This window comes from Nannobrachium achirus, assembly GCF_963921795.1.
Source record: "Nannobrachium achirus genome assembly, chromosome: 12".
In the NCBI taxonomy this organism is placed as follows: domain Eukaryota; kingdom Metazoa; phylum Chordata; class Actinopteri; order Myctophiformes; family Myctophidae; genus Nannobrachium; species Nannobrachium achirus.
The window spans coordinates 44,217,884-44,244,994 of NC_137832.1; the positions used below are offsets into that span (position 1 = coordinate 44,217,884).

The window sequence follows — 27,111 nt, forward strand, 5'->3', positions numbered from 1 at the left end:
TACTGTCCCAGTGTAGTTAGTCCTTAATTATTATTTATCCTCGAAATGGGGTAGGCTAATGACGATAACGAGCATAATTACCAAAATGGAGGTTTTACAGTACCATAATCTAAACTGTCCATCACAAAGAGGCAAGAGCGGAAAAGATTTGCACAATTGTGTGTGAGTGTGTGTGTGACTCACAGCTATTTTATGCACACTTTGTGCTCCATCGTAAGACGGTGTTGTGTGCTGAAAAATAGGAGATCTATAAGCTCACTAGGCGCCGTATCCGCGATGCATTGTAAGCTTATAGATCTGCTATCTTTGCCACACGACACTGCGGCGTGGTGAAGTATAAATGTGGCTTTACAGTATTGCTCTGCAAATGAGGTGGTATTAGCATGCTCTGAAAGGAGCAGGGGCTGGGGTTGAAGGGAGCAGGTGAAAATCTCACTTTGAATCATTTCCCCTCCCGGTCTCTGCCATTGTTGCCGTCCTCACACATGGCAGAGGCAGAAAGAAAGGATCCTATTATCCAAGCCCAAGCCTGTTCTCCTCGTTTAACGTTTAAAGATGTGTGTGTGTGTGTGTGTGTGTGTGTGTGTGTGTGTGTGTGTGTTGTAGGGGGGTTGAATATTCTGATGGAAAGCAGGGCCTCCGTGGCAGCCTAGCGGTTGTGTGCCAGCTGAAAGGACTTGGCGGGCTGAAGCCGTGCTGGTGCCCACCACCTGCCGAGTCCTTTCTCTGTCCGTCTCTTCTTTCCCTCTCCTCTCGCTCTTTTTCTCCCTTTCACCGTTGAACGCTGGGTGACTCAGCAGACCGGGTTCAATTCAAACGGAGGCCTTGTGAAATGAAGTGAAAAGAGGGGTATGAAGCAGGGGGGAAAAAAGACAGAAAAGATTAATTTCTTGAGTGGTGTAAAGAAAGCCTGGGAGGGCGGTTGGGGTGTGTGGTGAGCAGAGAGATACATAGGTACTGTATTTTGCCCTACATGGGGGGGGGGGGGGGGGGGGGGTCCTAGATGCACCTGGCCCTGGATTCTCAAGTGGTTTCCATGGGCATTGAAAAGAGAAATAGCGTTTATCTAACCTTCCCCAGAAACCCACCCCAAAACCCACACACCTTGTTGTTGAGACCACACAGTTTCATGAGTGTGGTAATCATGATAATCACATGCATATGTAGCCTAACCGTGCACCTGGCATGGGAAACCAAACATTCACTACTCCCCCCCCCCCCCCCCGGCAGGCAGGACTAGCTGTTCTTCATAGTGTGAGGCTACTGTACATCTAACTTTTTTTTGTCAGTGGTTTTATGTCAGTGGTTTTCTAACAGTATTGTATACCCAAGACACTCAAATGGGCAAATCAAAATCTCAAGACTATTACAATTTAGGCATTTAGCAGATGCTCATAAGACACGTAGGCCAATTTATAGCTACAACTGCAGAGCTATACAAGCTCACAACGCATTGCAGTGCAATGCCTTGTGAGGCTGTCGATCAGCTGTTTGCACTGTTTAAAAACATTTGTGGTGACGTTTATGATCATTTTTGCCTAATATCAAATGTTCGCCTATAACAGTGTTTCTCAACCTTTTTTTTGGGCCAGTCCCCCTATCCAATATACAGGTACCATACTGCTGTGCCTTTTCCTGTTTGGATCACTGATAGAGCATGTGCGCTTGTGTACATACGTAGGTTTTGGCCTCGTCTTCCTTGCCTTGTGTGGAGACCTTGGGCATCGTCCCTTAAGGTTCCTGCTGAAAACACACTGCAATTCGGAGCAAGCCCCAACCTGTAATGATGCTGCGAGTCTACTCAGCACCCATCAATAATGCTGGGTTATTGATGAAGTGAGTGAGTCAACCCTTGTATCATGCAGTCACAAGACTTTGTGTGTGTGTGTGTGTGCGTGTGCGTGTGTGTGTGTGTGTACTGAGATGAGGGTAAAGCACAGTGCAGACACACATCCACATAAAATCAATGAAATCCCACACAAATGTAGATATATACATTGCCTGCAGCGTTGCACCTTTGTGCCAAGACAAGTGTCTTCCCAGCGGGACAGGATGCACTGCGTTCTTCCCTGAGGACAGATGAAGGGGGAGGGGGTGGGTAGATAGAGATGGAGGGACCGGACCCGACGCAATCAGGAGTAAGAATGAGGGGAATGGATAGAACTATGAAGGAGAGAAGAGAGGGAACTGGGGGATGAGGGGTTAGAGAGGTTTGGATGAGAGGGGCAGCGGTGTTGTGCTCTGCCAGGAGTGGGATCTGATAGCTGTGCGCACAAACACACACACACACACACACACACACACACACACACAATACACACACAACTTGGAGCTTCCAGGCATTAATTCAACACACTGTTAATAATTGATGTGTAGCACAACATTGAAGATATATGCACACACGATCAGAATGCATAAATCCTACTTGTGGTGAACCTTTCTCTCTCTCTCTCTCTAGAGGAGTGCAACCATCTGGTCCGTATGGCTAGTGGTTCTTCGGCCTGAATACGGATTTGTTGTGAGCTTGTAGATCTGCTATGAATCCCATGGTCCTCTTGCTACTTTTGACTAGGAAATGAAAACCAATACACTAAGCCACCAAAGATGTGAAAAATAAATGTCCTGCCCTATTAAGTTGCATCATGCGTTTTCTACATCTTGACTTGGTCTGGAAATATCTGGCCATCATTCCTTTTCGGATGCAATGATGTTGTTACACAGCGCACAAAACTGAAAACAACCAACCCCTAATCACCAAGGAGGGTAGTCCACTCTCCTCGATGTCATGATTACAAATCATACTTCACATGGACGCTCAACTGGCATTTGAGCTAAAGGTCTGTGACTCGGAGTGTACCATGCAAAAACCAGATGTCCAGGTCTCCTCGCCCACTCTGGGCAAGCCAGGCATCCCTTATTCACATTCCCCAGATTGTAGTGGGCCATCCCAGGCGTGCACAGGCAAGCCAAAACCCACCTGGGCAGACCCTGGTGAATTCCAGTCATTCTCACAGACTCGCACTGGGAATCTTGGGGCATGCGACCATTCTAGGAATTTGTACGGTTCTGTCTTTCCCCAGATTTATTGTTATTTTTCACTGCGTTTACCACCTATGATGACACATAAACAACTCTTTGGCTGGCACATATTGGGCACTACAGGTTTTCTCTCAGGGTTGTGTCCATCGTGTACCCTCTCACCCACCCGGTTGACTGTTGTGTTTGCTTGGCGTTGATGTAAGGGAACAGAGGGAGGGGGGCTAGGCAGGGTCGGACTATCGACACCAGCCATTGTTTCTCAGCGACCCCATTCGGGGTCATTTAGCATGTGACACCTCCAGGGGCACACAGTGCATTACTAATGGCACAGAGCAGCCATAAACGTGCCAGCCTCCTCCTCTCTGTCCCCATCCTGGAGAATGGGAAACAAGGCAAAAAGTGAAACCGGGTGGGGTGAAAATGACACGATGGACTATAGAACAAGAGGGCACAAAGGCGGCTTGAATCTGAAAAAAGGTAGCATACCTCGCTCTTACACCCAACGAGGGGTGTGATCAATGGGTCTTGTTTACAGTAAGATATAGACCTAATTGTAGCTTGCAGGTATGGCCACACCTTGCCTGAGGAGTACATAGGAACATGTAAGAGAAAGAGAACTGGCGGGGGAGGGAGGTACGCTGAGAATGGGCCCTGCATTAACAAACAAGTTGATTTGTGAGCGAGTGCCAGGCATTCTCAACTACCAGCCGAGTCTGCAAGCCATATGGATGTTGGGCTCATCAACCCAGAATGACCTGAGGCCGATTCTAAAAAACACCTTCTAAATCCTGTTCTGAAAACCTTTATTTTTTTTCTTCTCAACAAATGTTGCTAATGCATACATATATACTTACACCTAAGTGTAACAGGTCTAGAGCTAGAAGTGTTTCAGTAAAACCCCTCTCTCATACAAATATATATCATTTCTACATGCCATATCTATAGAACAAGGCCCATACATTTTGATCATACAGACAGAATCACATTAATACTGAGACCTTAAACCTAAGACAAAACCAAAGAAGAGTCTCAAAGCATTGTGGTTTTTCGATCAAGCTTTTAATGAAAAGATCATAAAATAACAGTTTATTTTTTCCTCACTGCTGTACATTAAGACTGCAAGGTTGTGAGTGCTGAGGTCAGCTGTATTACACTTTCTTTTTATGACACTTTGAGTTAGTGAGCCCCATCTCTGTGAAGTGGTGATGGCTCTGACCTGAATACATCGCTCTCTGAGGAGTGGAGATAAAAGAGTCCTGCCCGGGTGCTGCCACTAGCCACAGGGTGGGTCACACTGTCTCACCTTAAATACCACTGCGTGAGTAGAGGAAAACCTGTTTGCAAGTTTACAACTTTAAAAAAAAGGGAATGCAACTGTGGTATTAATGTCTGTGCATGAGCTGAAGAGTGTGTGTGTGTGTGTGTGTGTGTGTGTGTGTGTGTGTGTGTGTGTGTGTGTGTGTGTGTGTGTGTGTGTGTGCAAGGAAAAGTGTTTGGGTGTGTACACCTTTTGCACGGGAAGTATGTCTGCAAAGGGGGAGGGCTTGTCAGCCCTCAATTATTCATAGGCAAAGACCCTACATGTTCATTCCAGGGCCGCGGAGCCCCGGATCCTGATACATTATTGAGAGGCTGTTCATGAAGACGACGGACCAGCGAGAAGCTTGATACACCCACTTCATGGACAGCTCCTGTAATCAACTTTTCAAGTACGAGTTTAGCAGCTAATGTCTTGATGTCTTCCATCAACAGAGCGTGTGTCAATAAGGTTACACCGTGCCGTTATAAATTCAAACACAAAAAGTTCAAATGGAGAAAAGTATGCCGTCTGTGTAAAAAAGAAAAGAAAAAAAAAAATCGGTCACAAAAAAAAGGGAGAGAACCCTAAGAACATACAAATGCATGACGAGTAATGGCAAGTTAGCATATTGCTGTAAACACTGAAAGTTTTGAGGTATTTTTCTTTTCTTCTTCTGTAGTCACTACTGCACAATGTCACTAGGAGGTAAAATGAATACTGACGTGGAAAGATGCAAAATGCGAAGGACTCTGTCACCTGGCATGGCTACAGGGACAGCAGAGAGGGTCAAAGGGCTAAGTGGCAGGTCAGGTGTCACTAGGAAAAGCAAGGGACAGTAAAGCTTCATGGCCTCATCACGCTTGGAGTGAGTGGCAACGTACCAGAGTCCATTTATAAACTAGCTTTGGTTTAGTCTGCCAAGGAGGTGCATCTCCATAATAACTGGACAGACCAGCCCCTCTACTGTGGGGTAAACCTGGAGAGGATGCAGGGTATCAAAGCAATTTAAAAAGCTGGCCATCAGCCGTAACAATGCAGAGAAATGAGATGGAAAGTTCCAACATTGAGAGCAGAATACAATCTCACCAAGTTGGGTTTCCTGCTTTGTACATGAGGGTTTTTAAAGCTTTTGTAACACTGCATAAATGATATTAAGCAAGCAAACAAACAAATAAAGATGACAGAGAGGAAGCGGGTTAAACAATCAGTTAATGAGAAATGATATGAGCGCGACTGGGGGTTCTTCCCAGAGGCTTTTGAGAAACGTACAAAGTGCACTTAGTAAAGCTATCTCAACCCACATTTCTAAAAAAATAAAAAGAATAAACTCCTCTTCGGAGACGCTGAAAAACAAGAGCACGTAAAACAGACAGAAATAGTGGTGAGTGGTTTAAGACGACCAAAATCCTAACAATCACAAAAAAAGCGCATCATCATTCAGAGACGAAGCGAGGCAAGGTGTATATCGTGTGTTTCAGATGTGTTTGGAGTATGTATTTTTTAAATATATATATATATATATATATAAACGGCGTGGCAACACCCAGGTAGAGCATGTTTGTGAAGATACAGTAGCCTCTATTCTGCACGGACGGGTCAGTAACCCGCCTGTCTCCAGACACAAGGAGTTAAAAATCAATCAATCCTCCCTGTGTGCTGTCATTCAGTGAGTACCCAAGGACACATGGGCACATTAACACCCATAGTGAAATGAAATCACATGAAAAAAAAAAAAAAACCTACAGGCGGTCAGTTATAACTGAGAAAAGAAGATATTAAATGCCATATACCATTTTTCTTTGAGTCTCTGTGATGAGAAAGAAATATCAGTTCTCCTCCCCAAAAGGTCAACTTCACAGATTATGGTTAATGGCTATGTTTTGCGTTTCATTTTTGATTCTCAGCTTGAAATCCTCAAACAAAAACAAAAAAAAGGGGTCCTGCCACCACCTCAGCCTCACACACTGAGAGAATTCTATTCAGAGGTGAGGGCAGGACCAGAAATAAATACATTCATCACTGACAACAATAGACATTTGATAAAAAAAGAACACTGTCAATAAGTGTTTGCACCAACTTTGCATGAGGCCCGGCCAGGCAGAGGTTTGTGCTGCTTTTACACACAGAACACAGGCAGCTAAAGAAATCCATAGACCCAAAACATCATAAAAAGCAGAAACAAAATGACATGAACATTCACAGTTAAGACTTTTACCAGAAACAAAAAAGAAAAAAAGTTTACATGCAAATAACAAAATCAAAGCTACGATCCTCCAGAAAGGTTTGACAGCTCCGCTGCCCAGCATCAGCGAGGTACCATGAAAGATGACTAGAACAAGCCCCCAAAACCCTTCAAGCATCACCCACCCGACACCCACATTAAGAAACCCACGCAGCAGAGATAGTCCTCAAGTGCATTTGGGTAAACATGGAGACACAACATAGAGCCAAGGACACTGGCTAACAATGCCTTTTTTGATTAATATGTCAAGGACACATTGCCCACCCCCCACCGTTGCCGTCCCATCTGAAGACAGGCCAGAGGGCAGGGGGGACGGGGTGTGCCGGGTCAACCCAAAGCCAGCTGGCAAAGAGGGGGACGCCCCGAAACTACACATCAACCCCCCCTCTACCTAATAGAATATGCAGCAGTTCACACCGCATGTTTGAAGCTATGCTTTTGTTTTGGCAGCAACCTCTGTGGAAAAGCATCATCTTTTTCTTTTTACATTACACACAAAACCACCTCCATGACTGGCCGAGCCTCGACTGAGGTCTGTAAAACTGTAAAAGTTTATGTAAACAATGAGATAAATATGTATCTTTTTAGAGCCACACATGGTTCCATAATCATTCAAATGTGCTTTGGTTTAAAAAATAGTTTGTGGATTTGGGTATGAGCTTTTTTTTTTTTTTTATCTTAGTTCTTTGTACAACTTTGCAACTATTTCTGAACATATAGCCTAGTTTATACTCAGCGTGTGCCCGTGTTACTCACCGAAAATAGCAGATCTACAAGCTCACGATGTGTTGAGCTGTGACATTTTGTGAGCTTGTTGCTCTGCTATTTTTGGAGAACAAAACGGTGCACAACCAAGTATAAACGAGGCATATTGTGTTACTAACTAAAATGTAGACTTGTTTTGAGCTGCCAGGCCTTTGTCAAGGCTCTTTGTGTTAGTTGAAAAAAGTACCCCCCTTTTTGTCTTAAATATGAAACTAGTGTTTTGCTTTTCCCATGATTAAAATACAGAGAAATCGATACAATACTATGTCTTACAAATGTAGCTGAGAGTCCTACATTCATAGTTGCAGAACAATCCCTGAAGTATCTGAGTAGTAGTAGTAGTAGTAGTAATAGTATGGTCACAGTTTGGAGTTCGTAGTTTTCTTCTTTTGTCAAACGAGTAAACGTTCGACTGCAGCTGCAAAGTTTTTCTTTTTCTTTTGCAGAGATGGCTAGAGATCTTGTACAAAAACACCTTTTGCATGACAGACTTTACGCTGTACCGCAGTAAGTGCCGACAAGTACAATAACGTTTGAAGGCAATGCATTGTGGACTCCCTCTCAAGCTACAAGAGATCACAGGCAAAATAAAGGAAACGGGCGCTAGATAGCATGTTTGTGGGCAGGGGGAGTGTGAGAAATCCATAAATTCATCATGCAATCACTAAGCAGTAACTGCTTTACAGCAAGACACCAACATAACATTGTAACAACTCTGGGAGTCCAGGACGCAGGTACCTTAAACGGTAGTGATGCTTGTTTGACTGTAGCTGCATCCCTATGATAACAAACATTTCACAGACCATAACATGAGGACAAAAGAGGAATAGAAATGGGAAAAAAAAGGGGGAAAAAGTAAAAAAAAAAAGAAAAAACGGAGGAATGCCTATAACAAAAACCTGTACTGAAGGTTGACGCTCCACAGTGTAACTGTTAGGAGTCTAGATACACTGGACAGTTTTCAGTGGGACCTAGTGACCATAGAGGGTACAAAGTCCCTTCACTTTACAGTTGCTTACAGTTAATTAAAGCTAAAGAGGCGATTCTTTAACATGATAGATCCATTCTGGGGGTTTGAAGGAATACAATCAGTACAAATGGATTCTGCACGAAATAGATGGGTTGTTCCAACTGTCCAGTGCATTTCTCTCCCTTCTTGTTACAAGTTTTCACAAGTCTGGCAAAAAAAAAAAAAAAAACAAGCAAACTTGAACTTCACATTAAAATTGTGATTATAATTCCTATCTTTTTTCTTCTTTTTTTTTTGGTCTGAACAGAACACATACAATGTCATCAAGTCCTGTTTTTAAAAATCAGGGAATATAAAGTGATAAGGACTCTGGATACAAACAAAAAGAGAAAAACATGTCCAGGAAACATGTTTTAAACTTTACAGTTTCTTTAGGTTGTAAAGTTTTACATTAATACCAGCCCACCAATCAGCACAAGCTTTCCTTGCAAACCGCACAAGAAACTCTCTCCTCAGCCTCAGAGTCATTGGTCAAGATTCCATCATAAGAGTGGATTTCTTAGTCTGGACTTAGAATATAATCATAAATTTGTTTTTTTTATACAGTAAAAAGAAAAATCAAAAGTGAAATAATTTAGTATGCTATATATCTTAAGTACATTTTTTTTTAATAACTTTGGTTATGAACTTGTCTAGCAATGTTTGTTAGTCAGCTCTGTCCTCCTCAACATTCATAAGATCTTTGGAACACTGTGCATCTAAACTAACTAACCACTATTGGCTCCAGGCAGGAAGCTATACAGTACATTGTGAAGTGGGGGCACATTGAGCGGAGCACCCAGAAAAGCTAAATTCATGACAAGTTAAAAACAAACGGCTAAAAGCAATGTTAACGTGTAAAATCCATAAGCATTAAAAAACCTGTGTTGAGAGATGGGCAGGTTAAAGCATCAGGTGAAAAGTAACCGTAATCTACACACTTTATACAATTAATTACATAGGAACTTTCAACTAATCAACATAGAGTTTGTAAGAGTAATCAGAGGTAGCGAGGTCACAAGCCTATACAAATAGACTTCTTTTTTTTCTGAGGGGAGGAAAGCTATACAGACAAAAAAAATAAAAATAAAAACGTACCCACTGAACATAAATGTTCAGTCTACAACACCTTCTCCCTCCCCAGTAAACTAACCCCCAACCCACCCCTTCAACCCCCCATCCCCTCCACATGAAGAAATTATCCCCAAGACCTTCCAGTTTGAACATTCACTGAAACATTACTTTGTTTTTAGTTCTTCTACGTAAAACAAGTACCTCGAGGGGTTCGTCTTTTGTTCCCGCGTTTCACTCTCGGGAGTTCTAGCAGGCAAAAAACTAAAAGCATCCTCTCTCAATATACCCCTGGCGAACAGCTGGAAAGAGGATTTTGACTGTTTGTAGTTGGAAAAAAAAATCTGATCCAACGGGTCAGCCTACCTGGAACACCCCCCTTTCAGGACTTCAGTTAAAGCAAGGAGATGGTCCCGAACCCTAGTAAAACCCCCCTCCTCTTTCACACAGAACCCCATCGCCAGCACGACCAAGAATAAAGCTGTCTGGGTAAAAAATAATCTTTGCTTCTGAATTATTGCCTGTGGTGTTTGCATGGGTTTTTTGGTCAATGTGATATTTACCAGGAATATTCTGAAGTCAACGTTGGGTGGGGAACACAAAGGACTCCAAACTCCCGCAGGGTAATGGAGGTAGTCTGTTGAAGGGGTGTATGAGGTGAGTGTGTGTGCGTGGAGGGGGAAGGTGGTCGTCCACATTCACATTTACCAAAACTTGTACAACACAGTCATGCCACACCAGCATGGCTTGGCCACTTTACAGACAGAGTAGTACATCGACCCTCCAGATCTCCTGAGAGGTGAGCAGACGTCATCTGGCTGATATAAGGGGGCTGATGCGATCCCACCATCATTCAGACCCCCGTTCCACTGGCCAACAGCTACATCATATACTTGGCGGTAGTGGTGGGGGATGAAGGGGCGGGGTGGGGTGGGGTGGGGTGGGGTGGGGACAAGACTGGAATCAATATGTAGAAACGTGTTTGCGTGTAAGTGTGTATGTGTGCATTTCTTTGCTTGCGAAATGGAGAAAAAAAAGAATAAAATAGAGCAAGATTATTTTTTTCTTTTCCTTTCCCAGAGTTCTTTGGCTTGATGCGTTGTTTTTTTTCTTCTAAGTGGGCGAGGTGTGCATTCTCAGGTGGCTGATAAGGTTGCGCTGTTGGGTGAACTTCCCCCCGCATAGCTGGCATTCGTACGGCTTTTCCCCAGAGTGGACGCGCATGTGCTCCGTCAGGCGGTACTGGCGCGTGAAGCGCATGCCGCACTCCTCACACGCGAACGGCTTGAGGCCCAGGTGGCTGCGCATGTGGCGCGTCATGGTGCCCCTCTGGGTGAACATCTTGCCACAGATGTTGCAGGGGAAGGGCCTGGTCAGCCAGTGGCTCTTCTCGTGTTGCCTCAGCGTGGCGGGGTCTTTGTAGCTCTTACTGCAGACGGTGCACTTGAAAGGCCGCGGCTCAGAGCCGCTGAAGCCGGCGGGGCCTACGGGTGCCGAGAGGTCCTCTGCCTCCTCATCTTCCTCCTCCTTCACATAGGTCCCGCTCTCTTCTTTGATGTACAGCTCGTCCTCTGTGTGCGCCTCCACATGGGCATTAAGCTGCTCGGAGCTGGGGAAGCCCTTCCCGCACGGGATACAGACATAAAGGTTGTCCCCAAACGCCGGCTCAAAGCCTTCCTGGCGGTACACATAGTGGGCGTTGTGCCCTCCTCCGGCGCCTCCCTTTCCTCCTCCGCTTTCTCCGTCACTTTGCCCACTTTCGTCGCTGTGGTCCTGGCCGTTCTCACCCCCCTCCTCCTCTTCTTTACACTGGAAGGACTGGTCTGAGGCAAAGCCGCTGCCTCCTGCCCCACTGCCGGAGGAGCGGCCCTCTTTGGGCCCCACAATGACCCCGTTGACCAGGGGCCGCTCCTGCTCCTCAGACTTAAGACCAGAGGCATCTCTCTTAGGCCACTCCTTCTTGCGGGAGACCTGCCGGGTTCGCTTGCTGGGCGGCGGACCGTCGGACTGGTTCTGGACTTCCTCTGCCGCCTTCGAGGTGGGGGTGAGCTCTGTGGGCTCTGGACCACTTTGGTCCAGGCCTGGCAGGGTGGTGGTGGAGTCGTCCAGTGAGGCACTGTTGGTTGTGGATACTGAGGCAGATTGAGGGGACTCTTGGGAGTTGCTGTGCGGGCTGAGAGCGTCAGTGGCCATACCTGCAGAGGGAGGGCTCTTCTTGGACAGGTCCAGTCCGAGGTCTGGCTCCCCAGCACTCCCGCCACTGCTGAGGTTGCCGTTGCTGCTGCCGTTGCCGCCATTGCCGTTCTTCCCGGAGCTGCCGACGAACATCTCGTCGTCCGAGAGCTTGTCCCGAAGGCCTTCGTCTGGCTGTGGCTGGTCGGCATCTGAAGGGGTTGGGGTATAGTGGTTATTAGGCCCAGCAGGGGTGGAGGAGGAAAGGCGCTGGTTGTTGAGGCGTAAACGGCTGAGGGGACCCGGGGTGGAGGGTTTTCCTGGCAGGGGCTTCCCGCCACTGCGCTTGAGCTTCTTTCTGCACAGGGCGGCGAGGTCATGGAGCTGGAGGTAGCTGGCTGCGGTTAAGAGGGCACTGAAGTTCTGCTCATTGCTCTGCTCCGACGAGGACATGAGCTTCCCAGTGTAGATGAAGTCCAGGACCTGCCTGAACACGGAGGGGTTGACCATCTCCGTGTCCAGGTTGATGAGGTTGTCGTGGAGGACCAGGGATTTGAAATATATGCTGCTGGCCGCCAGGATGTTCTTGTGGGCACGGAAGAGCGCGTTCTCCACCACGATGATGACATCACACAGGAAGCCCTTGGCTCTCTGCTGGTTGAGTTGCAGCAGCAGTTGTTTGGCATGATTTGGCAGTTCCATTTCCACCTTCCTTCTCTCTCTCTCTTCCTACACGAACACCACCTGAAGCTGAAAGAAAAAAAAAAGAAGAGAAAAAGTATGTTAGAAGAAATCCAGGCTGGGTGTATCTTTTCATAGTGATATGTTTATTGATCATTTAAATAGCACAATGTATTTCTGTAAACACAGCAGAAGAGCATCATTGTTGGGGGAAGAAAAGAAAATAGAATGATTCCGAGTCTCAAGAGAATACTCCCCATCTAGAAGAGACCTGGATTCATTACAGGCTTAAAGCATGAATCTGTTAGCACGTGTCTGATGGATCATTTCAACATCTCCCAAGATGTGTTTCAAACCTTAGTGAGAGCACATTCATCCAAACTCTTAACCCTCATGGGGAAATTACTAGTAAACACTAAACAGTCAGCGCAGCATGCCATAATCACTGTGGCTGGGAAACAGTGGCCCTTCCCTCCCTCTCAGCGTCCTTTTTTCTAACAAATTGCCACACTGCATGTATCAGGTTCTTGAACCATACACCGTGCCACTGTTCTGGCACAAAAGCCAAAAGGGGTGGGTAGGAAGAAAGGGTAAAATAGCAACTTTTCTAAGCTACCGTCTCTCAGCTTCTTGTCCGTGTCTCCAGAGCGCAACTCCAGTTTCGGTGGGGTGCCCTCTTTGGAGGGCCCGGCTCATGCTACTCTCCATTAGGTCATGGTAATGTCAGCCCGTGCCTATTGTCTGGGGGTGGGGGTCGGTGGCACTGCAGGGCCGGGGGGAGGGATTAGGTGACACCTGAGCAGGTAAAACTACACAGAGCTGGGGCACAGAGGGAGGGGGTAGGGAGGGTGTGGCTCAAAGACAGCTACAGCACCACCCGATCCTCGGAAGAGGCCCTCGTACAGAACTGGGCTGACGAATCTCATTCTGTGTTGTACTAACCTACATATTAAGTACCCATTCAATCATATTGTATTCTACTGGTAAAGTGTTATAATGGAAGGTATGCATAGTGTCTCTTCCATTGACTACGAGTTACAGCTCAAAAGTAACGTTAGCCACAGGCGAGTGTTTTGACTGAGGCAGGAAGGTCTATCCCTGACCCCTGTTCTACATAGTCACTTTAGCCTTCAGCATGCTGGCAAAATTATCATACAGCCTTAATGCCACTGATCACAGTCTGGCATACCGCATTACAAGAGATTATGCTGTAATGCAGAGAGACGCTTTACTCAAGCCATAAATACATGTGAAAATGTACCACTTCTACGCTACCCCATGCCAACCTAGAGATTTACTTTATTTATCTCGTGTAATGCACAGCAGGGAAGACTGGAGTGGTTCCAAAATGTAGACAAGTGTCAAGAGCAAAACCCTTGGATGCAAACAAAGTGCAGCGCAACTCTTTTATCCACTATCTGGGATGTGAAAGAGGAACGGGGAGGCGGGGCGCGGAGGACCGCGACAGGAACTGCGTTTGAAAAAAAGAGGCTTTGCATTTGGGATAGGGGCTTATCAAGCTGACTGAAATGTTTTGACTTGTGATATACAGAGTCAAAGCTTAAAAGTTAAAACCACAGGTTCCAAAGTGGCCTACAGTGCCTAACCTGGCAAACTATTTATTATAGAATATACATAAATATACAATTGCATTTGTATAACATTGGAAACTCAACTGCACTTTTGCATCACTACATTTTCTTAACTGATTCTGATAAACATATGTTGCTTTATCGGTGGTTCTCAAACTTTCATGTCAGACCCCCAAAATGTATATGTATTTGGCCGCCTGCCCCAATCTCAAAATATTTTGTGCCGTGGACCCCCAGAAGCAAAGATTTGAGTAAAACAAAATTGCTTAAAAATATTGTATTCAAAGAGTTGCACAAATTGTCATGGGTTTTCAAAAATAGCCGTGCTATGAGCTTGTATATCTGCTATTTTTTCCAATAGCCAGATGCTTTCACGCTTTTAATGGGTTAAATACACCATTTAGTACCATTTATCAGTCTGCTATACCAAAAGAAACAATATATAACAAAGTTAAAATCAGTCTGTCAACTTCTCCCATTTAAAACAAATAATTATACATTTTATTGATTCTTGATATTGTAGAGCCACACAACAGTTTGCAACGCTAACATAAAGCTTATGTAATACTTAAGTAAACCCTGCATATTAAATATGCAATATATGTAGCTAACCTCTAGAGTCTGAAACATATTGGGTGTAAGAGAAAGTGTTGATGTTGCGTCAAGTTGCCATTTAAACGCAATACAAGTGGGGGTGGGGGACTGTAAAGGCTGCTTCCTAAAAGAAAAAGAAAAGAAAAAAAGACAAGACAAAAAGGGGAATACTGAACTAAAAACTGGTTGGCTGGCTGATGTAGCAATCCAGACATACTGTGTTGTGCTCAAATAGCAGGGCTGGCTGATACAATCAGCTGGAGTGATCATTACGCTCTGGCCCAGGCCTGGGCTTGCCTCCTCTGCGTTGACACTTCTACCCATGGCCTTCCCCTCCCCCTCTCATTCTCCTCTTTCTCCTTTCTTTTCTCTCTCCCTCCATTCTTTCATCCTCACCAACCTTGTGAGGGGCACACACACAAACCCAAGCCCAAGGAGCCGTTCACCCTGACATACCTCTGGCCAACGTGAATCCTAACGCCTGATTTATTTCATACTAAAGTGGCGTGCCATGTTCCATACTGAAAATAGTGGATAAACAAGCTCACAATGTGCCACGCTGGGACATGTTGTGAGCTTATAGATAGTCTATTTTCATTGCACAACCAAGTACAAATTAGGTCAATTGAAGACAGTTTTAACCTGCATCATTCAGTAGCCACTGGCTAGGGCAGGATGTGCTAAAGGGGTGAGCAGCATGGAACCATGTAGGGCCTACATGGTTCCATGTAGGCCCTACAGTCAAGAGTGGTCAGACCACTCTTGACTGCCTACATTGTAGGCAGTCAAGAGTGGACTGGTAGAGACTAGAGCCAGAAAGACTTGTCTCTGCCATGATGCCAACCAGGAAACCATATCAGTCAGTCTCGCACACACACACACACGCACACACACACACACACACACACACACACACACACACACACACACACACACACACCTCTGCAGGTTGTATGGGGGGGATTCAAGAGGCTTTTCCTGCAACCCTACGTAAAAGGGGGCAGGGCTCAGACGGATCCAGCTCAAGAGGGGAAAAAAAAGAAAGAAAAGCCCCTTCCCCACCCCACCCCCCCCCCCCCATCACCCACTCAGCTACCCTTTCTCCCAGGCCCCTCCTGTGTTCTGTGCTGTGCTGTGCCGGCTGGATTCCAGGGAGCTGCTAATGGATTATGGCTGATCTATATGCAGCAACGGTGGGACACGTGTAGTGCCAGATCCCCGTACTACTGGTACTGCCCAGAACACAGACTTAATGCCACAGGGGGCAGATAGGTGTGCATCAGTGTGCACCAGGGTAAGTTGCACTCCAACTACATTAAGTTGCACTCCAACTACACTACGGAGTTCGGAACGAACATTTTCAATATCCAAGGCCCATGTTAAAAGTGATTATGCAACCTCTCCAATTGGAAAGTATCACAGACTCATGTTAGGGGTAGATTCAGTTGCTGTAATGAGGGATGGGTATCCATTAAAAACAGCAAGAAGCACAACAACAGAAAGCAGGTCACATCTCCAGATACGAGTCATGTTAAAGGAGTACAATATCTCCAAGGGGCTGGATCACTACACTCAGTCTCTTGAGAGAAGTGGTGTGAGCTGGCAGGAAGGGCTGAGAGATGGCAAGATGGCTGCTCAAGAGGGCCATAATGAATTATTGACACCACCACCAGTGAAATGACACATTCTGAGACCAAATATGGCACCACATACCAACCATGGCCAACCCTGGGACTGGACTGGGGACCAGGGGTAGATGTTGCCCTTAAGCATAGGCACCGGATCAGCTTACCCTGCCCGCAATCTTAACCTTTTCAAAAACTGACCCTGGCTTAATGATACATGGGACGGTGGGGGGAAGGCAGCCTCATTTTAAAAACACAGTGCCCTTACTGCACACACGGAAGACATGACTGTGTCAAGCACCTAACTTGAATGAGGTACGTACGTACCTCTGACTCATACAAGCAGGTGAGGCTTTGACTGTATGTTGTTGAGGTGGCACTGTACATGTACATTTAATTTACACAGACCATATAGACATGCCTATGGAATCAGGATAAGACTATCATGTCGGTGTGTGGGAAGATTAACATGAAGTTACCCCCCAGCAGTGAATCTCCTCCAAATAAAGAAGAAAACTGGTTACAGTGGTAAGCTGGGTGATCTGGTTTGTCTTCATTTGCCGATTCCTCTCTTTAAAGACCTTCTCCACTGCAGTATAAGGGGCCATCAACAGGGTAATAAATCTATCTGGTCTTTCTGATTCTGTGTCCGACTGTCCGTGCAGAGAAGGGGACTACCAGAGTGGAGAAATCTGGACTAGTCTCCAGAATAGATGGCAGAAAAAGGAGAGTGAGGGCAGAGGTGAGGCAAAGTCCAGTGGTGCAACAACTAGTAAAGAACACACACCCTATGGACTAATGCTGACGGTCAACGAATCAACTTGAATTAACACATTTAAAACCTTTCCTTTATTGGAACAATATACAACGATGCCTCTGTAAATATGAGGTACAGCCTGTTTGAAAGCACACATATCCATGATCACACACATGCATTTAAATGTACACACACACGCACATGCATTTAAATGTACACACACACACACACACACACACACACACAGGTTCTGCTGCATAGACAGACTCCCACTCACCCACTCCCCCCTTCCGTATCTGCTGGTGGGCAAAGGGAGTGGGGGAGGGTCTGGGGGGATGGTACAAAGCCAGTTTGAAATGCAAACACCTAGCAACCAGCTCACGGCCATTTCAACATGGCCAACGGGCTGCTGCTGCTGCATGGGCAAGGCTGAACCCTGTTGTAATCAGGGGTGTTGCAATTATCCTGAGTTTCAGTTTCCCCTGCAGTGAAAGGGTGGCCTACAATACAGCATTGACATGGAAACAGAATAGCAGCACCTTTAGCCTACACATTCAATAGGATCCTCTGCACCTGTGTAATACACACCTACATAAAGGGCAGAGTATACACGTATGCATTTGTAAAACATATATATATATATATATATATATATATATATATATATAAAATTGAGGAAAATATTGGTTAAGTGCTTAATATTAAGTTCACAGTATAATTCTCAGAGCCAATTTAATTTTGAGTGTGTCAAAATTGAGGATTTAACTGTAATAGTAAATATAAAAATAACCATTTTAAGACTAGATCTATAAAACACTTGCTTGCTAGGAATTACTGCGTGGTTGCCAGTTTGCCACTTAACAGCAACTAAACATTTCTTAGTATGAAAATGTTGGCGTTTAAACTGAAATACTTGAAATTCCGTTTTCCTGAAATGGATAATCGTGTTCATTGCTTTAGCTAATGGATTGGAAATGGACTGTAGCTAGCATCAAGCTTTGTGCCAATTAACTGTAATTTTCTTAGTGAGGGACGCGACATAGCATGAGAAATGAGAAATTGATTGCTCAATTCAGTGTTTTACTCTATGTACCTATAAATAATACATACATAGACAATAATGCCTAGCACTAGCAGCAGTCTTCATAGTGATGCTTAAGCGTTACATCATTGCATAGTGCATTTATCGCCCCTAACAAATTAAACTAAAAGTTCATCTAAAAAGGACATCCATCTTATTTGATCATATGTAGGAAATATATGTTTTGTAAAGTAATTAAAGCAGCCTGTATAGGGTTGTGATGATTACATAACATTGGCTGATGACAATAGTCGTTTTCTTTTTTCCATAATGCAAGGTGTGTGACAGACTATTTTATGGTAGTTTAATAGACGCAACGGTCAACATTTTACTTTTAACCTAACTAAGTAGCAGACCTTCATTCCATAATTCATGCTAGTCTGGAACGCGAGCCATGTTTGGTGGTTACAGTACACAATAGAGTAAATAAGGGTTACTATTCTGCAAACAAAAGTGGAGAGTCTGGAGACCTTATTCTGCGTAAGTGGTGTTACTGTGTTTGTTTTTTAAGCCTATTTAATGTTTTCAATAGTCATATCAAATATCTTATTTGGTGAATAATATGGACTTGTTAAAATCCTCTCCTGTGATCATCATAATTATATATTTAAACTTAAAGCATCATTGACAACTCTGAAAAGCCACCTAATTCTGTGCATCATATCATGCAAAAGCTACAGGAAATAGGTTAAGTCCTGTAATACAATATCTCAGAAAACACAGAAAGCCCATAGGTAAAGGCTGACCTCAGAAATGAGAGAAATCCTGCTGAAATATTCGAAACAAATGATATTGAACAGGTGCAGTGACCCTGGTGTTGCATGGCTTGGAAGGGGGGGGGGGCATTTACAGTAGCCCTGCTACAGCCCAAGTATAAGACGTCCCCAATTAAGCCCCATTTTCCATCAGGCAGGTCAGCCATGTTGAACACAAACAGAGTCCTGCCCAGGGTGCAGTGGAATGAAAAGAGTCCTGTCCATTTCATCACAGGAGGGAGCCTTTGCTATCCCAAATGGGCCAGTGCAATATGGCAAGAAGAAGGCAATCCGAGCGCAACACGCAAACTACAGCTGACCATCAGCTGATAATGGTCATGGCAGGACAATTGGGAAGTTCAAAACGGATGTGGTGCACATCCAGTTCGTTGTTGGTTCAAAATAATAAAAGTCTGCGCAACAGCATTGCTTCCTAAGTGTTTACGGTAGTTTACTTTAAAAAACACAAATTGATTACATGATGGCACAACAGTTGGCCTTCATCAGGACAATTATTGGGAAGACAATAACAAACAAACTGAGCATTTTCACTCCAGTCTGAATCACGTTTATATCTCATTATCAGCTCAGAATACAAACTGAGAATATGGTCTTATGTAAATTTGCAACTGGCACAGGCATTTTGTTTACATCAATACTGCATCTGTTCCCTGTCTCTATCAGTTGATGCCGCTTACTTGTGTTTCTATTCTGGTGCCGTCAGGCTGAACAGCCAAACAGGGAGCTCTCTCCTCAAACATGAACACCACCACCGATTCAAAATGCTCGGGTGAATGGCCATCGCTAACGGCCGAAAACCACCAACTGTGCAGGACACAGGGGCAACTGTCGCTTTGGTGTGTCAGGGCCAGTTTAGAGATGGCACCATGGCTCTATGTATACTAGAGTAGGCTTAGGTTAGGGTGCACCCTCACTATGAAAACCAAGTCAGTCAGCCTCTTCAACATGATGTAGTGAACTCTGCCTCAAAGAATTCAATTAACTTTGTTTGAGAGATTACAAAAGAAAACTGTTAACACTACATGTTGACCCAGGCCCACATGATTAGCCGTCAAATGCTATCGTTAAGGACAGGGGGCATGTTGGGTAAAGATCCCATATAGTAAAGGGCTGGGCTGTCCCCACACACACCGACACCCCCACCGCCCGCCTTTAAACACTGCACACCCTTCGGGCTATCAGCACTACATTCCAAGGACCGTTTCTTCTCCTTAAAGAACAACAACAAACCTGCCCTGAGGTGGTTTTAGCCATTGAACAAACCAACCCGCCCTGGAACAAACAGGAGAGAACAGACGGACCTATGTGGATACGACAGGCCAGCACAATCCATAAGTCCTACTCCAACATGTCAGCAGAACATATAGCCTAAGTACCCTTCTTACTGCATGGGCAGCCCCCTACCCCCACACACACCACTGTAAGCCATGATCACAATGTATACCCTAGGCATACACATACACGACCTGTGTGTGTGTGTGTGTGTGTGTGTGTGTGTGTGTGTGTGTGTGTGTGTGTGTGTGTGTGTGTGTGTGGAAGGGTGGGGGGGCAAGACTAACCGGCTGATCATGAGGATCATGAGGTATACACATAAACAGCCTACCATTACCCCCCACCCCCCAGGCCTGACTTGGCAGTCAATGGCAATCATTCAAACTATTCCACATGGATCAGATGATGGTCCAAAATCAACTTGTCCATCATATTTGGACAGACACATCTGGTGATGTGCTGCAGGAAAATGAGTTGAGCAACATCGTGATGAGTGGGTTTGATGGCAACACTCATATATTGAGAACTGGCTGATATACTAGTTAATACGTCATGGCTTTGACCTTTTATATCGTACTCTGTCAAAGATTCCTTTTTATTGAATTGATGCAGTTTGGTATTGATTGAATACTTTATTAAACATACAGGTAGTACAGTCAAATGTAATCTAACCTTAATAACTTACCCTATATTTACATTTGTGCTGCATGGCATCCAATGAAAACAAATGGCACTGTTTTAGCTCATATTCACACAATTGTGAATCCAGCATAGTTTATATGTATTAAATCCATAGGACAAACATACTATCCAGATGTCCAAGATATAGTATAGTCAGTATTGTGTGACTGAATGGATTCAGTTTCAAATAGGGAATAATGATTATTGGCAGGCAGGCATAAATAAGTAAAAATGTATAAAGACCACAAAGGCTTGCTTGACATGAGGTTAGATAAGACAAATAGGGATTAAAAGTGATACCACTTTAAAAGCAAAACAAAACATTTGTATTTAAGGGAATAGCCCGAATTAGATCCTCAAAGAAAAAACATAAATGGCCATGGTGTTTCACTTAATCCATATTACATAATTAAATAAATGGGTCAAGAAAGATCCTCTTGTCAAAACATGTCACACCTGACTGAGAAATAAGGATGGCATTTAATAGAACTTCAGTGGAAAACGTAAGGGCTAAAAACCTATTTGTTTGCAGAAAAACAACAGCCAACCAAGGAACCGCAAATTACTAACATTCTTGTGACTTATTATCTCCATGCCCCTTGGTACTACACCATCAGAAAAGCCAAGAGGAGTTCTTCACACACCTGAGCAGTGAGTATAACCTGAAGATATACAGACAACCTAGGCCTACCTACAACATGATCAATGGCATTGGCAATCTAAAGTGTTGCATCATTCAGAAAGAATGCTTGATTAAATGCCAGCCACATATTATACAAGTCTTCTGATGATGCAAAAGGATCCTGTTTTGGGTCACAATGTAACATTACACCCGGACTGTAGCCCGTGCAAAGATGGTCGATGCCTCACTGAGGAAGTAACGTTAATGCAGTGTACTACTGCAAGAGAAGCGATCTCTTTTATCAATAGCAGCATGTTAACTGGAGAACACAATTAAGAAACTGATACATATCGTGTGTAGTTGTGGGCATGTACGTCTTATTTGTAGAATTGTTCATTTGCAACTTATGAGGACTAGGAATCTAGGGATTGCTAATATAAACATTGTAGGCTACAGTAGCTGTAGGTGTCAGTAGACCTATCAGTATCAAAACAATAGTGTGTGGGTTATGCTATATAATTGTCAATAAGAAAATAAAAACATTTGTTAAATCAACACAGCTCATCTGACTCACTTAACGTTATCTACCTGAATAAAAATAGTCGCCGCGTTTATGATTAATAAGGTAACAATCAGTCAATAACAGATTCGGATAAATCGCTGATAACGTTTCATCACAACTAAGAAAAGAAAACCCCTTCTAAATGGTATTCCGAGAAGAAAACATGTCTTGTGCTCGTGACGGCGGAGCTAGGGAGGTTGCTCCTTTCTTTGGCTGTCGTAACGTTAATGTGCTCTAGCTCTGCCAGCCTGGTTCACCCAACCATTCGGTGGTAAATAAATAGTCGTCATGTTGTTGGGCATCTCCCAGCGCACATCGTCGACATAAAACACGTAAACATTTGCTATCGATGAACCGATGCCTTGTTTTCGGACATGGGCTCTCGGACGAGACAGTGGGAAATAAACGGCGTAATTTGGCCGTTCTTGCCAGTAGGCAAGGCTGGTAGAAGCAGCGAGCAGCAGCGCCAGGCAGCACAACACAGGCAACGCAACGGAGCCCCTTTTTTTGTTGGCACGCGATGGAAAAACCCATCGGAACAGGCGAAGATCCAGGCGATCTTGCAGCGAGCGGAAAACCCGATCCGATCGAAACACACGAACCGAACCCGCTCCACCGTGCAATCAGAAACAACGTAAAACCAAAGAAACGATTTGGGCGATATTTACCTTGTTACATCGGTAGGAGCGTTCTCAATGTACCATCCTCTCTCTCGCTCATCTCACAGCCTTCGGGACGCCATGTTGCAAGCTTATGACGTTAGGGCTTCCTCACCCCTGACCCAAATTTGAATAGAAGCTGAAGCCAGCCCCGAGTGACTGTGACTGACTGACTGACTGGAGTGGAGGAGAGAACACATCAGCGTCGATGTTGTTACGTGATGCTTTGGATGATCGTTTCTCACCAGCAGCGCAGTGAGCGCACACCCCTCGCGATTTTTGACGTGTTGAAATAGCCAGGCGCAGAGAAAGGGAGATATTTTATGTAAATTGATGTGCGTAGAGTAGACCTCAATCAAGACTTGGCCATGATATGTAACGCAGTATCGTGTTAGGTGGTCCCTCGTTGTCAGTACAGTATCACAAGAATCCAGGGGTGTGTAAAGTAACTAAGTATATTTACTTAAGTAATGTACTTGAGTACAATTTTGAGGTGTGAAAACTAGTTACTTTGCAGATATACCCTAGGCTATTTGAAAATAGCCGATCTACAAGCTCACACAACGCCTTAAGTTGTGAGCTTGTAGATCTGCTATTATCAAACATTTTGTACTTTTACTTTGATGCCAACACTTTCATACTTTTTAAGTACATTTAGATTTTTTTACATTGCAATATTGATACCTTTAGGCCTACTTAAGTAAAAAAAAAAAATATATATATATATATATATATACAAAATAGTAGCCTAACATACTTTTTCCACCACTGAGAGAGTTAATCCACACAAAATATATATAATTCTGCTGTGTGGCTGACTGTATTTGACGAGTTTCGGGTCGCCGTCATGAAACTGTACCTTTTTCTATGCAAACTTCTAATAAAGTCTTCAATCAATCAATCAATCAAACAAACAAACAAACAAACAAACCATTATTTTAATAGGCATAGGCGGAAGTGGGTATGTCCATAATATCTATGGCCGTATTTCGACCATAACTCTTTGATTTCGACCCATGCAGGCCTCCTGTTAAACGCAGCTCATCCAAGAAATCATGCAGCCCCATCCATCCAGGCAGTAGCTACTATTTCGTGTTTGTTTGTTTGAACATTTATACAATTCTTCAATTATTTGTAGGCCTATTTCTAAAAAAATAAATGATGTAGGTTTTCAATGTTTGCATTTTTACTCAGTCGTCGTGACCCATACAAATTGGTCTGTGGGTCGCGACCCACTCTTTGGGAAACAGTGGATTATGTGACGTGTGGCTAAAGAAGTCCGTTTTGCTGGTGGGGAGGGTGAGGGCCTGGAGGGGTCAGTGGCCAGAGGACACCAGGAGAGGCCAGAGGAGAGGAGTGGCACCAGCGAGCATAGAGAACTAGCCACAAAACCAGATGATGTTAGCGGAAGCGTGCGTGTGTACGCGCGCGTGTGTGTGTGTACTAGCCCCTCCTCTTGCAGAGCACGGAGGGAAGACCGCTCTGAAAACTGTCTCAACCATAGAATGGCCTGCATAGTAGGCTATAGCCTACATACTAGGGCCACACTGTGTTGATTCATTCATTAATGTAATAGGCTATGCGTTATCGGCTAATAGTGGTAATTGGAAAGAACGTGCAATTCAAATTGGTTGGCCCTTTGGTTGCTTTTAGCACATGATCAATCATCATCATATGAGCCCTCTACACTAAAAGACAGAAACACAGCAGTGACCACCAGATCCGTGACGGTCTATATAGGCATTATCTCTCTTTATGTGCGTGTAGATCTACGCTATCAGTATCAGTTGAGCTCATCAAGCATCAGATCCGGCACATTGCAGGAGTAAACTCGAGGATCCATAATGGTTCAAATGGCTCAGTGCCAAAGCTCTCTTGTGACACTGCGTGGTTGTCAAGAGAACTGCATCCTCTGTCAGGCACTCAGGCTACACAGACAGACACGTGTTAGGAGTCATATTGCATCCCTCGACTCCAACATCTCTTTCTGCAACACGCGCAGCACGCACGTAGACCTATAAGTGCCCAAACCTAACCTTTAATAATAACCTGGTCCTGCGCGCATTTAACCTCCCATAATCCCATTCAATATTGTATGATATCACGATGTTCATGATAAATGTATATTGACCTCATAGCTAAATATCTTTAGAAATATTTTTTACATAGGCTATTTACACCAAAATGTCTCAAATAAACAAATGAGTTTAATTCACTATATTTAACATAATTAGGCTACAATGAAAAGAAAAGATAGGCCTACACAGGAAAAAAAATCGTCCAGAGGAATTGTTTTATGTCGAAATTGATATGAACAATAATAGACTAATACACTAATTTGTTAATATATAGGCGAAGTATAAGTATAAAATATATAGTATGAACTATAGCTATTGCCTAGGCTATATATAGGCCTAGGCTATATGGACAAATACAATAATAACATAATGAATACATCTGAATCTAATATTGTCATATTCTAGCCTACTTGTTTGCAATTTGGGCACAGAGACATATCAAAACTCCCTGTCTTATAACAAAAATGTACTTAGGTTGTGTTTAAAATAGATTGGCATCAGCTCTTATTGACGACGGCGCCCAGTGATGCTGCGTCCTCTCTCTCCAGGACTCACACTATAAAGAGATAAGAAGCAGATCAAAGATATTTGTTATCGTCACACACAAAAGCCACATACAATATATCACCGATGATGTGTTCAGGGGGACTTTCAGGTGCATCAGAAGATGTGCAGGCCTATTTAAGAGCTATAACAAAGTATTATTCCATGTTGACCTTTATTCTCTCTCTTTTATTTTGTTGCAGGATAATATTAAAACAAAGTAAAACACAGAAAGTGTCCATCTGGCCTATTTCCCTGCAAAAACAGACATCTTTCGAAAGGCATTTGGAAGGAGGAAGAGGAGGACAGCCTACCACCGCTCTTACCTCCTCCTACGGCCAGGTGGTCTCCAAACTTTGGTGAGCAGTGTAGACCTGAGCGCAGCGCACCCTCTGATATACAAAAGCGGGGTCAGGATTGCGTTAATTCGGGGCAGAATGCGAAGGGGGTCGGTGCCTTCGTTTTTAAACGAATAACACGTCGAACCGACAAAATTACAGACGATGATATGAATGAATATTGGTAGCCATGCCCCCAAGAAAAACACTGCGACCACAATGATCAGATACACTGAGGAGCGCTTATTGTCAGCCTCTGCCGAGGGCTGTTCCCTTTGTAACTGAAATCTGGCTATGAAAAATAGTCTAATGTTCAACCCTATCATGATGATGACTGTGAATATATTTCCCACGAACGTACCGATGCCAGTGACTCTTTTGGCAACCCCCACGGTCACTAGATTGTTGACAGCCACAATGACGAAGGCATAGACCCAGTATACGACGATCACAAGCAGAGTCCTATTTAGGGTCATTCGCTGTGAGTACTTAAATGGCGATGCGACCGCGTGATACCTATCTGCCTGAGCAGCCAGTATTGCCATGTAAGACAGCCCGAGAAAGGTGGGCGCAATGTAGAAAGTTCTGTTCGGAGAGTCATAGCTGTCCCTCACATCCAAAACGCCAACATAATAATAAGACACGCCGGAGCAAATGTCACTGAAACAGGTGCTCAACATGTACATGAAACGGTTCTCACAGCGCAGCGCCTTGTTCATCAGGATGGAGAGAAACACCGACAAGTTGAAGAAAATAATCGCCGACGCTAGCACGATGTTGAATAGGAACATCAGCACGTTGCCAAAAGTAGTGAGAGGCAACACAGTCGACAGAGGCGCGCTGTTGTTACCACTCATGGATGCAGACAGAGAGACCAGAGACGGTGTGTGTGTGTGTGTGTGTGTGTGTGTGTGTGTGTGTGTGTGTGTGTGTGTTTGAGCATCAATGTGCTTCTTGCCTCGAGGCCACCTGTGTTTTATACACCAGGTGCATGATGGAAGCAGAAAGGCAAACGTACTGTATGGGTGACTTCGATGATTGATGAACTCTTGAGACCAGTTGGTCTGCTGAATAATTGGCTAATTAGCCATGCAGACCTATATGTTGTATACAGGTCTGACCACCAAAGTCAGGGAAAATATGGCTTTATTTTCAGTGCCTCACATCAAACCCACATGCAGGGATGTTATATCCAAAAGTATCCCAATAGGCAGGGCCAGTTTTGTGTTTCATGATTTCCTCAAAAAGTGTTACATCTGCAGGGAAAACAAAAACCTGAAATCTTTAGCATTCAACAAATTAAGTTAAATTAAGTTTATGTGTTTGATAACATAAAACCGATGACCTGCTTTGTCCAAGAGCACACAATATGAAAAATGCAAATTGAGCTCTCTGCACAACAAAATGTATTCCGTTGTAGCAGGACAGTGTGGAGGCATGGCTTGGACCAGTGCCCACTCTCACTGTAGGGGTCCCGCAACTGCACAAGTGAGTGACAGTTCTTGTATTTTTTGAGCGGTGCTACTGGAAGATGCTAAGCCCCAACATCTGGCTTTGTCCGGGGCCTACATCCGGCCTACATCTGGCCTACATCTTGGCACAAAGCGCTCAGTTTGTTGCCCAGGGTCACATTGGCCATGCTTCATGGGATG

General features: G+C 44.3%; 2 protein-coding genes across 2 annotated transcripts; both read right to left on the bottom strand.

Moving 5' to 3' along the window:
• Window positions 1-9,619: 9,619 nt before the first annotated feature.
• Window positions 9,620-22,580, bottom strand: hic2 (hypermethylated in cancer 2). Its single transcript, XM_080738323.1, has 2 exons — window positions 22,510-22,580; window positions 9,620-12,348 (listed from the first exon to the last, which is right to left on the bottom strand). Exon 2 carries the CDS (start codon window positions 12,298-12,300, stop codon window positions 10,540-10,542), a length of 1,761 nt encoding a protein of 586 aa, XP_080594449.1. The 5' UTR covers window positions 12,301-12,348; window positions 22,510-22,580; the 3' UTR covers window positions 9,620-10,539.
• Window positions 22,581-25,443: 2,863 nt separating this feature from the next.
• On the bottom strand, window positions 25,444-26,316 carry LOC308295605 (adrenocorticotropic hormone receptor; the record flags this gene model as incomplete). Its single annotated transcript, XM_080738655.1, has 1 exon — window positions 25,444-26,316. The coding sequence occupies one exon, from the start codon at window positions 26,314-26,316 to the stop codon at window positions 25,444-25,446; it is 873 nt and encodes a 290-aa protein (XP_080594781.1).
• Window positions 26,317-27,111: the final 795 nt, after the last annotated feature.